The sequence below is a fragment of the Oryx dammah genome, unplaced genomic scaffold, assembly GCF_014754425.2.
Source record: "Oryx dammah isolate SB20612 unplaced genomic scaffold, SCBI_Odam_1.1 HiC_scaffold_9, whole genome shotgun sequence".
NCBI lineage: Eukaryota > Metazoa > Chordata > Mammalia > Artiodactyla > Bovidae > Oryx > Oryx dammah.
The window spans coordinates 48,940,002-48,956,581 of NW_024070193.1; the positions used below are offsets into that span (position 1 = coordinate 48,940,002).

The 16,580-nt window shown below is 41.4% G+C and overlaps 1 protein-coding gene across 1 annotated transcript in view; it reads right to left on the minus strand.

The window, feature by feature from the left end:
- The window catches only part of CTDSPL (CTD small phosphatase like), a 124,345-nt gene extending 107,828 nt beyond the window's left edge, over positions 1-16,517 (minus strand). The window contains exon 1 of the mRNA XM_040246226.1: positions 16,428-16,517. Coding sequence (XP_040102160.1) covers positions 16,428-16,506 — 79 coding nt within the window. The 5' untranslated portion in view covers positions 16,507-16,517. The remainder of the gene's footprint in view (positions 1-16,427) is intronic.
- Positions 16,518-16,580: the final 63 nt, after the last annotated feature.

Consider the following 16,580-nt stretch of genomic DNA (forward strand, 5'->3'; position numbering starts at 1 on the left):
CACTGCAAAATGCAGAGTAAATCTGCCCAGCCAGATTGTAAAATGTCTTGGTCTTCTCTTCTGCTTAAATCATGACCAAAAATTTACTTCTGAGGGAGGGCTGGTACTATATTAAGCTTAACGCTGCCTCACATTAAGGAGGCTGATCAAAATTTAAGGAGAGAACAGAGTCCAGAAATAGACCTACACACATACAGTCATCTGATTTTTTGATAAAGATTCAAAGGCAATACAATAGAAAAAGGATGGTTTCCTCAATAGCTGATGTGGAAACAACTGAACATTCACATGCAAACAAACTTCAATTTCTGCTCTTCAAATGATGTCATCAATACCTCGAACCCTTTAGGACAGCTACTATCAGTAAAGAAAATAACAGCACTGGTGAGGATGTGGAGAAACTGGCACCCTTGTTGTACTGGGCGTGAACACAAAATGGTACAGCTGTTGTGGGACAGCAGGTATGGTGGTTCCTCAAAAATTTAAATATACAATTACCATGTGATGCCACAATTCCACTCCTGAATATATATCCCAAAGCACTGACCGCAGGGGCTCAAACAAGTAACTGCACATCCACACCCACAGCAGCAGGATTCACAATGGCTACCACAGGGAAGCAATCCAAGTGTTCACTGACATACGAATAAATACACAAAATGCGGTGGGTTTTACATACCGCATCTATAAAAAGATATCTAATACATATGCATTTTTCTCTCCCTCCTTCTCGCTCAATATAACCTTAAAAAGGAATGCTGCAAATGGATTCTGGCACGCTACAAACGTACCCACCTTGAGGACTTTATACTGAGTGAAATAAGTCAGTCATGTAAAGACAAATACTGTATGATTCCACTTATATGAGTAGGGTAGTCAAAACAAGAGAGAGAAAGCAGAAAGATGGTTGCCAGTGGCTGGGGAGAGGGGCAATGGGGAGTTATTATTTAACAGGTACAGGGCTTCAGAGGTTTCAAGGTGAAAAGAGTTCTGAAGACGGATGGTGGTGATACATTCACAACCACACGAATGTAGTTATTATCACTGAATTGTATATGCTTTAGAATATACAATTAAGTAAATTGTAAGACAGTAAATTTAATGTAAAGTGTGTTTAACCACAAAAAATTTGGGAAGTCAAAGACATTGCTTAGAGGATGAAAAGACACATCACAGACTAGGATAAAATATTTGCAAAACACATATTCAACGAAGTACTTGTATCCAGAATATACCAAAAAAAGCTTTCAAACTGAACAATAAGAAATCAAATAATCTACTATTTTTTAAAATTGGTAACAGTATGAACAGACACCTTGAAAAAGGTGAATGGCACATATCTGAATGGCACATAAAAAGAATATCAGCATTATCAATTGTTAAGGGACTAGAAATTAAAACCCCAACAAAATACCACTAGTTGTCTGTCAGAATGGCTAAAATTTAAAAACTGACAATGCTGAGCAGGCGCTGAGAAGGATACAGCGCCACTAGAAGAGACACACACGATCGGTGGAGGTGCACAATAGCCCCGCTGCTCTGGAGAACTGCTTGGTAGTTTTTTTAACAATAAAGTTAAACATACACTTTCAAACTGGCAGATGCATACAATCAAATACTATTCAGCAAGAAATACCAACAAACAACTGTTATAGGAAACCACCTGGAGGAACTTCAAAAGCATTTTGCTAAGTGAAAGAAACCAAACGCCAAAGGCTCCAGACTGCATGATTCTGTTTAGATGAAGTTTCAGAAAATGGAAGGAAGAGGAGAGAAGAGGGAGCTGTTCCGGGCTGAGTGTGGAAGGCAGGTAATGGCTAAGGGGCACAGGGGTTACTTTGTGAATCATGGAAATGGTCTCTATCTTGCTTCCGGAGGTGGTTACATAGCTGTATGAGTTTGTCAAAGCTCACAGAACTTTCTAATCTTTGTCGTTATTGCTAAGTAGCTCTTCGAGTCAAGCTCTTTTGCAACCTCATGGACTGTAAGCCCACCAGGCTTCTCTGTCCATGCGACTTCCCATGTAAGGATACTGGAGTGGGTAGCCATTCCCTTCTCCAGGGGATCTTTCTGACCCAAGGATTGAACCTGCATCTCCTGCATTGACGGTGGATTCTTTATCACTGAGCCACCTAGGAAGCTTTCTAACTTTCAGTTCAGCTCAGTCGCTCAGTCGTGTCCGACTCTGCGACCCCATGGATCGCAGCACACCTGGCCTCCCTGTCCATCACCAACCCCCGGAGTTCACTCAGACTCACATCCATCGAGTCAGTGATGCCATCCAGCCATCTCATCCTGTCGTCCCCTTCTCCTCCTGCCCCCAATCCCTCCCAGCATCAGAGTCTTTTCCAATGAGTCAACTCTTCCCATGAGGTGGCCAAAATACTGGAGTTTCAGCTTTAGCATCATTCCTTCCAAAGAAATCTCAGGGCTGATCTCCTTCAGAATGGACTAGCTGAATCTCCTTGCAGTCCAAGGGACTCTCAAGAGTCTTCTCCAACACCACAGTTCAAAAGCATCGTTGCTGCTGCTGCTGCTAAGTCGCTTCAGTCGTGTCCGACTCTGTGTGACCCCATAGACGGCAGCCCACCAGGCTCCCCTGTTCCTGGGATTCTCCAGGCAAGAGCACTGGAGTGGGTTGCCATTTCCTTCTCCAATGTACCAAAGTGAAAAGTGAAAGTGAAGTTGCTCAGTCGTGTCCGACTGTTCGAGACCCCATGGACTGCAGCCTACCAGGGTCCTCTGTCCATGGGATTTTCCAGGCAAGAGTACTGGAGTAGGTTGCCATTGCCTTCTCTGAAAAGCATCGTTGGGTTACATCAAAAGAATGACTTTATTATATATAAGTTTACCTTATTTAAAAAGTTATTAAAAAACTTAAAAAACTTCAAGAAGTCAAGCCTGTGCAGTGAAACAGAGTATCCTGTGGGACAGAAAAATTCATGCTCACCAGTAAGTGCTCACACCCTTGACAGTTTCAGCTCCTCCAACTGTATATGCCTGGTGGATGACTAACATGAAATGTGTTTGTTCTAACCAAAGCAAAAATTAAATCTGTTGAACTGTTTCCTCAAAAAAGGGGTAAGAAAATACGGCTCTGATGGAGGTCTGTGGAATTGAAGTCATTGGTTTCTGATCTGGATATGACTTAGTCAAATACTCAGAACAGATTTGTGGTATGCTGAGCATGGAAGCTGGCTCCTGGACAGGGCGCAGAGGGAGACATCTACATAACGCTGACTACAGGATGCATGTTTACTGGAACACTGACTTCACTCTGACACGGAAAGGCGACATTTATTCAAGCTGTGTTGACAAAGGAGTGTGGTTTGTTCTTCCAGATACCCTGAAACACTGAAAGCTTAAGTTAAACACTAATTATGAAAGGTAAGAACAGTATCAGCCATCACACACTAAGCCACTTCTCTTCACTTTTTAAAGTGCTTTGAGTACCAGGATTTTAAAACATTTTTGGCAAGCAGCCTTAATACAAGTTACAATTACAAAGAAATCTTTCAGGTTTTAACTTGAAGCAGTTTTAACTCAGAATCAAAATGAGTGATTACTTCGGTGGTCACATCACCCTCAGCGTCCATAAAGACCACTGTTTAGCAGGCCCTGGTTTCAGAGAGCTGTGCCACCAGTGTTTCCGTGCTGACTCCAGATACAAAAATGTCCACATCCTAACCCAGCGCTGCAAGCGGTTCCTAAGCCTTTGCTCCATTATGTGTTACTTCAAGGTCATAAATGCAAACATTTGCCTAAGTTAACTTTAAATAGAGCATTGACTATACATTCTCATTTTAAAAACAGGAAAATAAACGTTAAAAGAGTAAAGGAAAAGACACTATTTAATGAAAGTAGATTTTTAAAAAGAAATCTGGGTCATTAAAAAATATTGAACTTCAAATGTATGACAAATCATGATTTAAAATCTGGAAAATAAGTTCCAAGGGAAATATTATACCTCAACATTTCCCAAGAGAATCCTGACATTTCCCTTTTCCAGCAGTTATACACTGGTGACCTTAGCATCGTATATTACTGTCAAAGCAAGTGAAAAACATATTATATACGTATATGTAAATCTAGAACTGTTTGTGGCCAGAGTGTTTCTTGACCTCTGCCAATTCCTGGCTGAAAGGACTTAATGAACCCAGTGGCCCTATCATGTATTCCCCTCCCCCAACTGCCGAAAGAGAAAAAGTCACTGAATTTCACTGCAAGAGAAAAAGCCATTGGCTTCACTTTGGGTATACATCCAAAGAAAGCAAAATCACGATCCCAAAGAGGTATGTGTACTCTCACATTCATTACAACATTATTTATAACAGTCAAGATATGGAAACAACCTAAGTGTCCACTGTCAGATGAATGGATAAAGAAGACTCTTTATATACACACACACACACACACATATATATTCACATATATATTATTATATAAAGAAATACTATTCTATCATAAAAAGAAGTTGTAACAACGTGGATGGACCTTGGGGGCAAGTATGGTAAATGAAATAAGTCAGAGACAGACAAAAACTTTATGATCTCATTTATATGTGGATTCTGAAACAAAACCAAAGTCACAGAAAAAGAGATCAGATTTGAGGTTGGCAGAGGGTGAGGGGCAAAGGAATTGGGTGAAGGTGGTCATAAGGTACAAAGCTCCAATTACAAGATAACAAGCAAGAGGCATGTAATGAGCAACAGGATCACTAGAGTTCAGAATGCTGGATGGTATATTCATAAGTCGCCAAGAAAGTGAATCCTAAAAATTATAATAAGAAAAAAAAAGGTAACTATGAGGTCATGGATGTTCAAACTCACTGTAGTAATCATTTCACACTATATATGTCTACGTCTGTATGTCAAGTCATTATGCTGTATACCTTAAACTTCAATAGTGTCACATGTCAACTGCATCTCAATAAAACTGGACTGAAAATAAACAAATACTTGAGAGTTAAACTTGAAGCTGTGTAGTCCCTCCTGGAAACCCAGTCCTACGCTTGCATTTGGACTTCCCCTATGACGTGGGCCACTCCAGTCAAGTGCAGTCTGAGCCAAATTTTGGAAGCCCCCAAACCTACCTCCGGGGCAGCACAGACAGACGAAGAGTTTTCCAGTCACTGGCCAGAGAGCTCTGTCTAGTAGTAACCAGCAGCACTAAAACCAGAGATAAGCTCCTTTGTGCCTACCCCAGGAAGACACTTCTATCTACTTAAATGGATGCTTTCTCAATTGAGAAACAAAATAAAAGATAAGATACAGGTTTAAACCTGCTTGCCAATCAAACAGAATATTAGATCAAAAATACATTTAACTCAGGATACTCGAGAATGCTGATCTAAATTCTGGTGTTAAGATGAAAGCTTAAGAATGCATCCTTTGAAGGCTGGCTCAACAACAGTTGTCACTGAAGCCCCACTCATCTAGACTTGATTTCACACTGAATTCATTATCATTTCTCTTTTTCAGGGACAATCAAGATTCTCAAAGCACTAACCCAATTTGACTTTTATATCAGTCACTAGCACTTTGCTGAAATAAACATTTAAAGGGACAACTCTGCAATTCCAGTCTTCCTTAAAACAATTTGGATAGGTCTAAAAATTAATCAGGGGACTTCTACTTCCAAGAAGATGGAGTAAACATAATTCTTCCTAATCTGTCCACTAGTACAACTAAAAGCCCAGTTTATAGAGCAAACACAAGCTGACTGAAAGGTGGAGGGAAGAAGGCAGAGCAGGGAGGGAGCTGAGAACTTAAACCAAGGCTGGTGACCCCTGGGTTTTCTTTTGCATCATATAACCCAAACTCAGAGCCGAAGGAGCTGGATACAGGCAAAAATCAACAGCTGCTGACAAAAAAAAAGTCCTTTCAGAAGCCTATTCTTTGTAACCAAAGAACCAGAAAAGGGACAGTCTGGCAAGACAGGAAACTTTCAGATAATAAAATTGCTCTACTAAAGAGAACACCACACACGCACACACTATGGCCCCAACCCCCCGAGGTCAGCAAAATCCAAAGGGTATGTAGATTTTCACCCTGACCAGGGTGTAAGGAGGCACCCCACCACCCTGCTGGGGCAGTGGCTGAGAAAGCCATGTAGGGAGAAGAGACATTCATTCCTAACTGCTGGTAATGGGTCCCACCCTGTCCCAGCGGTGCCAGTGAAGACCAGGTGGCTAGCCTGGACTTCCATTCCTACCCAGGTGTCAGAGGAGGCACAGGAAAATTCAGGGTTTTCACCCTCACCCGCTCCCACTGCAGAGATCATGTGGGAGCTGAAACTCCCTTCCCTGCCCATCAGTTTGTCAGGAGAGGTCAAGTGGAGATCCTGGACTTCTACCTCTCCCTGGCAGTAACGGGGCAGTGCTTCCCCTTCTCTGCTGGAGCAGTGTCAGAGAAAACCAGCTAAAACTGAAGCTTTAAATAAGACCCAGACTTGTAACATGATAAGAAAAAGTCCAGATTTCAACTGCAATTCACTTGTTACACCAAGAGCCAGAAGATCTCAAACGGAACGAAAAAAAGGCAATCGAGGCCAACACCAAGAAAACTATTACAATTACCTGACAAAAATTTTCAAGCAGCTATGGTAAAAGCAATTAGGAAGATATTGAAAACAAAAGGAAATAGAAAGCCTCAGCAAAGACACAGAAAGTCTTAGCAAAGAAAAACAAGACATAAAAACTGAATGGCAAATTTTATTTTATTTATTTATTTTTTTCATTTTTATTTTTACTTTATTTTACTTTACAATACTGTATTGGTTTTGGCATACATTGACATGAATTCACCACGGGTGTACATGAGCTCCCAAACATGAACCCCCCTCCCACCTCCCACCCCACATCATCCCTCTGGATCATCCCCATGCACCAGCCCCAAGCATCCTGCATTCTGCATCGAACATAGACTGGCAATTCATTTCTTACATGATAGTATACATGTTTCAATGCCATTCTCCCAAATCATCCCACCCTCTCCCTCTCCCTCAGAGTCCAAAAGTCCGCTCTACACATCTGTGTCTCTTTTGCTGTCTTGTATACAGGGTCATCATTACCATCTTTCTAAATTCCATACACATGTGTTAGTATACTGTATTGGTGTTTTTCTTTCTGGCTTACTTCACTCTGTATAATCGGGTCCAGTTTCATCCATCTCATTAGAACTGATTCAAATGTATTCTTTTTAATGGCTGAGTAATACTCCATTGTGTATATGTACCACAGCTTTCTTATCCTGAATGGCAAATTTTATTTTTTTTATTTTTTTTAAACTTTATTTATTTAATTTATTTATTTTTAAATTAATTTATTTATTTTTTATTTTACTTTACAATTCTGTATTGGTTTTGCCATACACTGACATGAATCCACCATGAGTGTACATGCGTTCCCAAACATGAACCCCCCTCCCACCCCCATGAATGGCAAATTTTAAATGAAACAAAAGTGAAAGAAAGAAAGTGAAGTCACTCAGTCGTGTCCGACTCTTTGTGACCCCATGGACTGTAGCCCACCAGGCTCCTCCATCCATGGAATTTTCTAGGCAAGAATACTGGAGTGGGTTGCCATTTCCTTCTCCAGGGGATCTTCCTGACCCAGGGATTGAACTCAGGTCTCCCGCATTGCAGGCAGACACTTTACCATCTGAGCCACCAGGATGAAACAAAAGTTGAAATAAAAAACTTGTGGATAGGCTCAATAGCAGAATGGAGGGGACTAGGAGCAAATCACTGAACTTGGAGATAGAACAAAAGAAATTACCCAATCTGGATCAACAGACAGAAAAGTTTTTTTTTTTTTTTAAAGAGTAGTTGGTATTGATAAACCTGTGGGCCTATAACAAAGGACCTCATATTTGTGTCATCAGAGTCCCAGGAGAAGAAGAGAAAAGAGCAGAGCTAAAAAAGTACTTCAGAAAATAAAGGCTGAAAACGTCCCAAATTTTCTAAGAGACAACTTTACAAATTCAAGAAGCTAAGTGAATCCCCAATAGGATAAACCTGAGAAATCCATGCTGAGACATATCATAACTAAACTTCTGAAAACTAAAGATGATACAGATACTTTGGAAGACAGTTTGACAGTTTCTTACGAAACAAAAAGCGTTCTCACCATATAGTACAGCAACAGTGCTCCTCAGCATTTACCCAAATGAGCTGAAGCCGCGTGGGGTCAGTGTTACACGGCAACACTTTCGGCTCAGTTTTGCTGTGAACCTAGAACTATCCTAAAAAATAAAGTCTATATTAAAAAAAAAAAACAACAAAAAACATTGAGGACTTCCCTGGTGGTCAAGTGGTTAAGAATCAGCCTGCCAGTGTGGAGGACATGAGTTCAATCCCTGGTCCAGGAAGATCCCATGTGCTGTGGGGCAACCAAGCCTGTGCATCACAGCTAGTGAGCCTGTGTCCAGAGCTGGGGAGCCACAGCTCCTGAGGCCTGCGCGCCGCAACTAGAGAGTAGCCCCCACTTGCAGAAACCAAGACCCAGCACAGACAAAATTAAACAAAATAACTACATTTAAAAAGAAGTTTTCTCTAAAAGAATACATTGAGCTGAATGAAGATGAAAATATAACATCAGAATTTGTGAGCTACTGCAAAAATAATATGAAGGGAAAAATGTGTGGCACAATACGCATATGTTAGGAAAAGGAAACGTCTCAAATCAATAATCTAAGTTCCCTTCCAAGAACCTAGAAAAAGAGCAAAATAAACCCAAATCAAGCATAAGGAAGAAAAATAATAAAGAACAGAACAGATATCAGTTGAGTTGAAAACATTAAAAGTGGTAGAGAAAAATCAGTGAAATACAAAATGGGTCCCTTTTTTTTTTTTTAAAGATCAAGAAAATTGAGAAACCTCTATCAAGTCTCACCAAAAAATAAGATGGAAGACACAAATCACCAATATTACAAATGAAAGTGGGGATGTTAGAAACAGGGGCTGTCTCTTCAGACCCTGCAAGCACTGAATAGATAATGAGGGAATAATACTATGAACAACTCTACACACAAATATGACAACTTTGATGAAATGGATCAAATCTCAAAAAACAAAAATGACACAACTTATCCCATGTGAAAGAGATGATCTGAATAGCTCTATAACTATTAGAGAAACTGAATCTGTCATTTAAAAACTCCCCCCAAAGAAATCTCCAGGTCTAGACGATTTCACTGGGAATGAACACCAGTGTTACACAATCTTTTCCAGAAAAGAGAAGAGAATACTTGCCAATTTACTTTACAAAGTTGGCACCAAATTAGATAAAGACCATACTCAAAATGAAAAGCATAGACCAATATCACTCATGAATACAGATGCAAAAATCCTTAACAGAACGGTGGCAATGAGAATTCATTAATACATAAAAAGAATTACATACAAAATCATGAAGCTTATTCTAGGCATACAGGATGGTTCAATACTTTAAAATCCATCAGTGTAATCTACCATATTAATAGACCAAAGATGAAAACTCACATGATTATATCAATTGATATAGGAAAAACATATGACAAAATCCAACATCCGTCTCTGATAAAAACTCTCAGAAAAACTGGAATACAGGAGAACTTCCTCAACCTTTTAATAAAGACATACACACACACACACAAAGAGTCAACAATATACTTAACAGTAATAGACTGAAATGGGAACAGGGTAAGGATGTCCATTCTCACAACTCTTATTCAACATACTTCTCTAAGTTTTCATCGACACAATAAAGAAAAAGAAATAAAGGGCATACAAATCAGAAAGGAAGAAATAGAAATGTTCTTATGTGATGACATCTTAAAAGGCTTCTATGTTAAAAGCCCCAAGAAATAGACAAAGTCTCTTATAACTAATAAGTGAGTTCAGTATAGTTAGACGACATAAGAAAGACATACAAAAATCAACTGCATTCCTATATACTAGTACCGAACATGTGAATACCCAAATTAAAAACATAACTAAAATCACTCAAAAAAAAAGAAACACATAACCACTTAGATATGTATCTAATAAAAACATTAATAGGACTTGTATGCTGAAAACTTACACAACCCTGATGAAAGAATCAAAGAATACCATATCTCAATAAATGGAAAGACCATGGTCATGAACTGGAAGATTCAATACAGTGAAGATGTTAATTCTCCCCAAACTGACACACAGGTTTAATTTGATTCCTATCAAATCTCAGCAAGCTTTTTGTAGATAAAGACAAGATTATTGTAATATATATATATATAGAATATACATAGAAAGGAACTAGAACTACTAAAACAAAAGATAAAATCTGAAGGGATCAGGCTATTCTATCTCAAGATTTCATATACAGCTACAATAACCAAGACAGGGGTATAGGCAGAGGGACAGACACACAAATCAGTGGAATAAAATAGAAAACTCAGAGACCTACACAAATATGATGCACTGGTTTTTGACTGATACACTGATTTGAAATGCAAAAGAAACTCAAAAGAGGAAGGAAAGCCTTTTCAACAAATGTGGCTAAAGTGATTAGACAGAGACCAAAAAACTTAATCTAGTTGTGGTTCCCTGACAGCTCAGATAATAAAGAATCTGCTTGCAACGCAGGAGACTCAGGTTCAATCCCTGCGTTGGGAAGATCCCCCGGAGAAGGGGCATCTCCAGTATTCCTGCCTGGAGAATTCCACGAACAGAGGAGCCTGGTAAGCTATGGTCTATGTGGTCAAAAAAGTCAGACACAACTGAGCAACTAACACGTTCACTTCCACCTTACAAAAACTAAGTCACAATAGATAATGGTATTAAATGTAAAACATAAAACTGCAAAACTTTTGGGACGGGCACATGACAAAACACTCAGGTCTAGTGTGAGATAAAGAGTTCTTAGACTTGACCTCAGAAGCACAACCAATGCGAGGAGAAACTGATATATTAAAACCTTTTGTTCTGCAAAAGACTGTGTAAGGAGGATGAAAAGACAAGCTACAGATAAGGAGGAAATATTTTCAAACCACATATCTGATGAAGGACTAACATCAAGAATATGAAAAGAATTCTGAAAACCCAACAGCGAAAGAAATATCCAATTAGAACATGAACAAAGACAAGAAGGAACATCTCATCAAAGAAGATATACAGAAGGAAAAAGCACATGGAAAGAAGTTCAACATCATTAGCCATCAGAGAAATCCAAATTAAAACCACAATGAGATACCACTACACGCATATCAGAATGATTAATACAAAAAAGTGACATCGAATGCTGGTGAGGATGTGGAGAAATTAGCTCTTTCATGGACTGCTGGTGAGATTATAAACTGGTACATTTAATTTGGAAAACAGTTTGGCAGTTTCTTTAAAAAGCAAATATGCAACTACCATATGATCCAACAATTGCATGCCTGGGTACTTTTCCTGGAGAAATGATGACTTCTCTTTACCCAAAAACCTGTCCACTAACGTTTATAGCAGTTTTATGTGTAATAGGCCCAATTCAGACTAACGTTTATAGCAGTTTTATGTGTAATAGGCCCAATTCAGAAATGATCAGATGTTCTTCAAAGGGTGACTGGTTAAACTGTGGTATATTCATGTCATGGAATACTATTCTGCAATAAAAAAGAAGAAAATACTGATATCAGCAACACCTGGCTGAAAATCCAGAGAATTATGCTGAATGAAAAAAGTCAACTCCAAAAGATCACATACTGTTTGATTCCATGTATACACATTCCTAAAATGACAAAATTTCAGAAATGAAGAACAGACGAGTGGTTTCCAATAGGCTGAGAAGGAGTGGGAATGGAAGAGAACTAGGTGTAGTTATAAAACAGCACCATGAGGGATCTTTGAGCTGATGGAGTTTTTCTGTGTCCTGACCATGCCAATGATTTTGTACAAAGGTTTGGCAAGATGCTAACATTAGCAGGAACTAGGTAGGAAGGTCAGTGTGACTGCTTACAGCTGCATGTAAACTTAAGAGTCATTTCTGAATAAAAAGTTCAATATTAAAAAGTTAATCAAACTGAATCTACTTCAAATTTGTTCCAGCATCTGAAATAACTATTGCTTCCAAGAATCTTCTCCTTGCTGTAACTCTGTTAGCAGCCCAAAGGTTAAAGGTTTCTGAGTTAAGCTTAAGTGTCGCAAACATGTGGAGGAAATATAACTAGTATCCTGGGCCAAAAGTCTGCCAAAACAAACTTGCCTACAGAAATCTCATCAAGAGACATGTATTAGCTTACAGAATAATTATTCAGCAAGAACAGATATGTGCTTGATAGTGTTGCATATTAATTGAGGGGCTTTTGTTTTATTATTATTAAACTCCCTTAAATTACTTATTTTCCTCCAAATAGCTATGGGAAATTTCTTTTCTTTTGTTAAAAAAATTCATCTGTAAAACACAAGGACATTTTCATTAATATTTAAACAAAAAGGCAAAGTTCCCTCACTTTCCATCTCAGTCTTTTCCCCAGGGAAAATCACTGTTGTTTGTTTGAAGTATTTTTTTCAGATTATTTTTTGTGTGTCTCTAGACATATGTACAGTTTTATGTCTGTGTGTCTGATATTCTTTAAAATACAGACAGGATCACACTGTTTATATTATTCAATTACTTTACCCCCACTCTGCTGTAAAATCTCTTGGAAATGTGCATGTTAGTGTCCTTAGATCTAATTTAATTCATTCTTTCTAAGTGCCTTACACTATTTTGTGGTATTGACGTACTACAGTCTAATCCTTTGGCACTTAGGATGTTTCTGATATTTTATATTGCAAGCAACGTAGACATTGGTGAAAATCCTTGTGTTTCCTGGAGCACATATAAGGCTGTTTCTCTAGGACAGAAACCAGAGGTAGACCTGGCTTTACAGGTATGACCAATATTGTTGATTGGCTGAGACTACACCTGTTCCCACCTATTTCCAATCATCTTCTTTCCTGCTTCCAAAACAAAGGTTGGAGTGACTATGTACCCAGTTCTGGCCGATTAAACATCACCGAAAGTTTGCCGGGTGGTCTCTAGCAATATTTCTGGTTTCCAATTAAAAACAGCTGGACCTTTTTCCTTCCCTGAAGGTGGCTGTGGTGTTTGGAGGGGTGGCAGCCACATTACAACATGTAGGAAAGTTAAGGAAATCACAGTGATGTCAGCTGTGATACTAATGAGTTGCTGAACTCAAGCTATCGACAATTACCTCCAGACTGCTTGCTATGTGACAAGAATAAACCTCTGTCAGGTTAAGCTGCAGTGTAAGTCTGGTTTTCTATTACTTGCAGCCAAATATGTTTCTAAGAGATTCAGTACTCAAATATTCTCTAAAAAGTCTGTACTCACTTCATTCTCTCACAAAGGTTTGTAACAGCGTTCCTTTCCCAAAGCTTTTGTTTACTTTGAATGTTGTCAGTCATTTAAACGTTTAAACAAGCTGACACAGGAGAAAAATTTCACAGGAAGTAAAGCGTCATTTCATACATTTTTGGGACATTCAAATTTCCTCTTCTACAATTTTTCTTTTTCATATCTCTTGACCACTTTTCTACCGTATTGTTAGACTTTTTCTTATTGATTTGTAAGAGTAAATTTCCAGATAGTAAAGCAGCCTGGGCTAAACTCACACTGAAAACTGCCTCTGTATCTTTATACTATCAGTCAAGTCAAACAAGATTACAAAATAAATCTTTAGTGACAGGCCACACCTCCAACAGGGACAATCATCTCTGAGTGCTGCACTACCACGTGGCAAAGTGTCAAAAAGTAATTTAACTTGGGCAAACAACCCGAGCCCCAGCCCACGATTACTTCCTCCGCAAACCTCCACCTGACGAAAGGTATATGCAGCACACCGGTGAACTAGGCAGAGTCTTTAATGTAGCTCATCTCATTTAGTCCAAATCAAACCCAAACGCAGTCATCATTAACCCTATTTTAAGAACAAAAAATAAAAGTAAACCTTGAAAACCAAGAGTTTCTTTCCTATCGCAAAATCTTACATTTCAGGTAGCATAATTAAAACCAAAACGATTAAGAGTTCACCTAAAACTTGAGTGATACAAAATCCATTGTGCCTGTCTAAATATATCAACGTGCTTAAGCAGGAAGCATTGCTAAACATGTTTAGCAGTTTATGAATCTGAGGAAAGTACCCCAAAGCTATGTTCTACAGTTTACTGCCACACTATAGTTAAACCAAATTATTTTGTTTTAAAGTGAGAAACTAAATTGGGTAGGATTTTAATGCTTCAACAAGAAGCACTGACTACAAGAAGCCACCGACCCCACCCCAGAGAGGCAGGTAAGGAATTCCTCTAATCAGTTATCAACCAACCAATCTGACACTAGAAAACAAACAAAATAAGCAGTTAAAGACAATACAAGATTGTCATGAAAAGAAATGTAAACAAGTTGAATAGAACAAGCACCATCCTTGAATATTTGTACATGGTTTGAATTTTGGATAACTGTCTCCACTTTTAAAAGTTTAGGAGCTCGAGGAAAAGAGAAAGCTGGGGAGGCGCCTGCTCCTGCAATCAGGTGGGGAGGAGTAGGGAGGCTGAAGTCCTGACACACATCTTCCTGTTTTCTGCCACACCTCTCCTCACAAGAGCTGTGCATCACACAAAGCACTCAATCCAGACTGGAGGAGAAGCAGAGGCATCAAATCTCCTCGATGCCTCCAAGCAAACTGTCCCTGAGGGGACATGCCCAGCGCTGGGACAGCAGGCCAGGGCCCCAGGAACTGACAGCCCCAGGAGCAGGAAGGTCAGACCAAGCAAGGCGCTGCCCACTTGGGCCCCAAAGAGACATGGAGATTCATCTGGAGCAGCCTCCTCCAGTTTTTCAGCCCCTCTGTAAGGCGCAGAAAAATCCCTGGGGGAGTCTGATTTCTAATTTTACACAAAAGAAAACAAGTCTGCAGACACACAGTGTTTACGGTCTATGGAAAGTGCAAATGAATTGACAAATCGCCAACCTGAAGGGTGACTCTGGTGGGTTCCGGCATTTTCCTCGTGGGCTTGCCCAGGGATTCCTGCTTGGGGAGAGGTAATGGAGTGCTTCCCCCACCCCCATGCCACTCCTCAGTAGAGCTGCACACCTCACCTGACTGGCACAGCAAGGTTAGTAACACATGTTAAGAAATCTGACTCTCTGCCAAAGTCAAAGGCCAGGCGTGGAGAGGGGAGGGGAGCATCCCAGTGGGCTGCTCCTGACTTCGGTGCAGGTGTTTGCCAGGCACACAGCAGGAAGATTTAGTCACCAGAACAAAACAAGCCAGATTCCTTGGCCCTTCAAAACTGTCCAAACCTCAGGCCAGCTTACTAGAGGGACAGTAACCAGGGCAAGTGAGAGAGGGGGACAACAGGTCTCCAAGAAGGGCAGGGACACAAAGGAAAAGAGCAATGAGGGGTGGGTGATGGGGCCAAAATGTGCTGGAATCAAACCAGGTGCTTCAGCACCGTGCCGGCTCTCCCGGGAGGGACACACCTGGCACTCAAGGGCTCCTCCGAGGGTCCGTTAGAGCTGGGCCCTAAAAGGGCCACCAAACCCTGCAGATGCACCCAACAGGTGCCACTGAGACAGCAGAGTCAAGCAGGGGGCTAGCTCAGCAATGCTCCCCCCATCCTACTTGCGCAACCAACTAAACACACCCAAGCACACAGCTTCACTGTTGGGCGCACACACAGGTTCATGGTCTGGCACAGCACACACTCAGTCTTCCTAGGTGTAACTGCACACACACACACACACACACAACACCCTGCCAGTCCACGGGCACAGCATACTCAACCTGCCAGTTCAGTGCTGTAAGCACACACATGTTCACATACAAACTCTGCAGGCTCGGGCTCACGCCCGAGCACACACACACACAACTCCACAACCTCCTAGTCAGGTACACACAAACCTCTACATAATGTACACACGCACACTCACAGCCTGTCAGGAAAACCGGTGCTCACACACCTTTACCATCTCTCAGTTGGCCCGTACATACCCACGGCATGCAAGTATACACACACAAGTGCACACACACGTAATCCTATAGACACATACACTCACAACCTATCCGTTAAGGGCACACATAGCCTTCCAACCTCTGCCCACTGCATACACACGACACACACACTTCCAACCTGCCAAAAACACACGCGGGCTCACAACTTCTCCGTCGGCGTGAGCGCACACACAAACTCCTGGCCCGCAGGGTCACCCCCACATCGCCGCCACCCGGGGAAAGGCGCACGCCCCCTCCTGCGCCCCGAGCGGCGCGGGCACACTCACCCTCCCGCCCGCTCGCCTCCCTGCTGCGCACCCCGCACCCACGCACCCCTCCCCCAGCCCGCGCCAGCGCCCGGCAGCTAACTCCGGCCGCGCGGGGAGTGCCCACGCCCCCGGCCTGCGCCCGGCCCGCGCCCCTCCTTACCTTTCTCGCCGGCGCCCGGGGCCCGGCCCTCGTCCTCCTTGGGGTTGGTCACCTGGGTGATGATGGCCGGGCCGTCCATGGGTGCGCGGCGCGGCGGCCGCCCGCCGGCCCGGCCCCCCGGCAGCCAGGCGCCGTGGGCACTCCCCGCGCGGC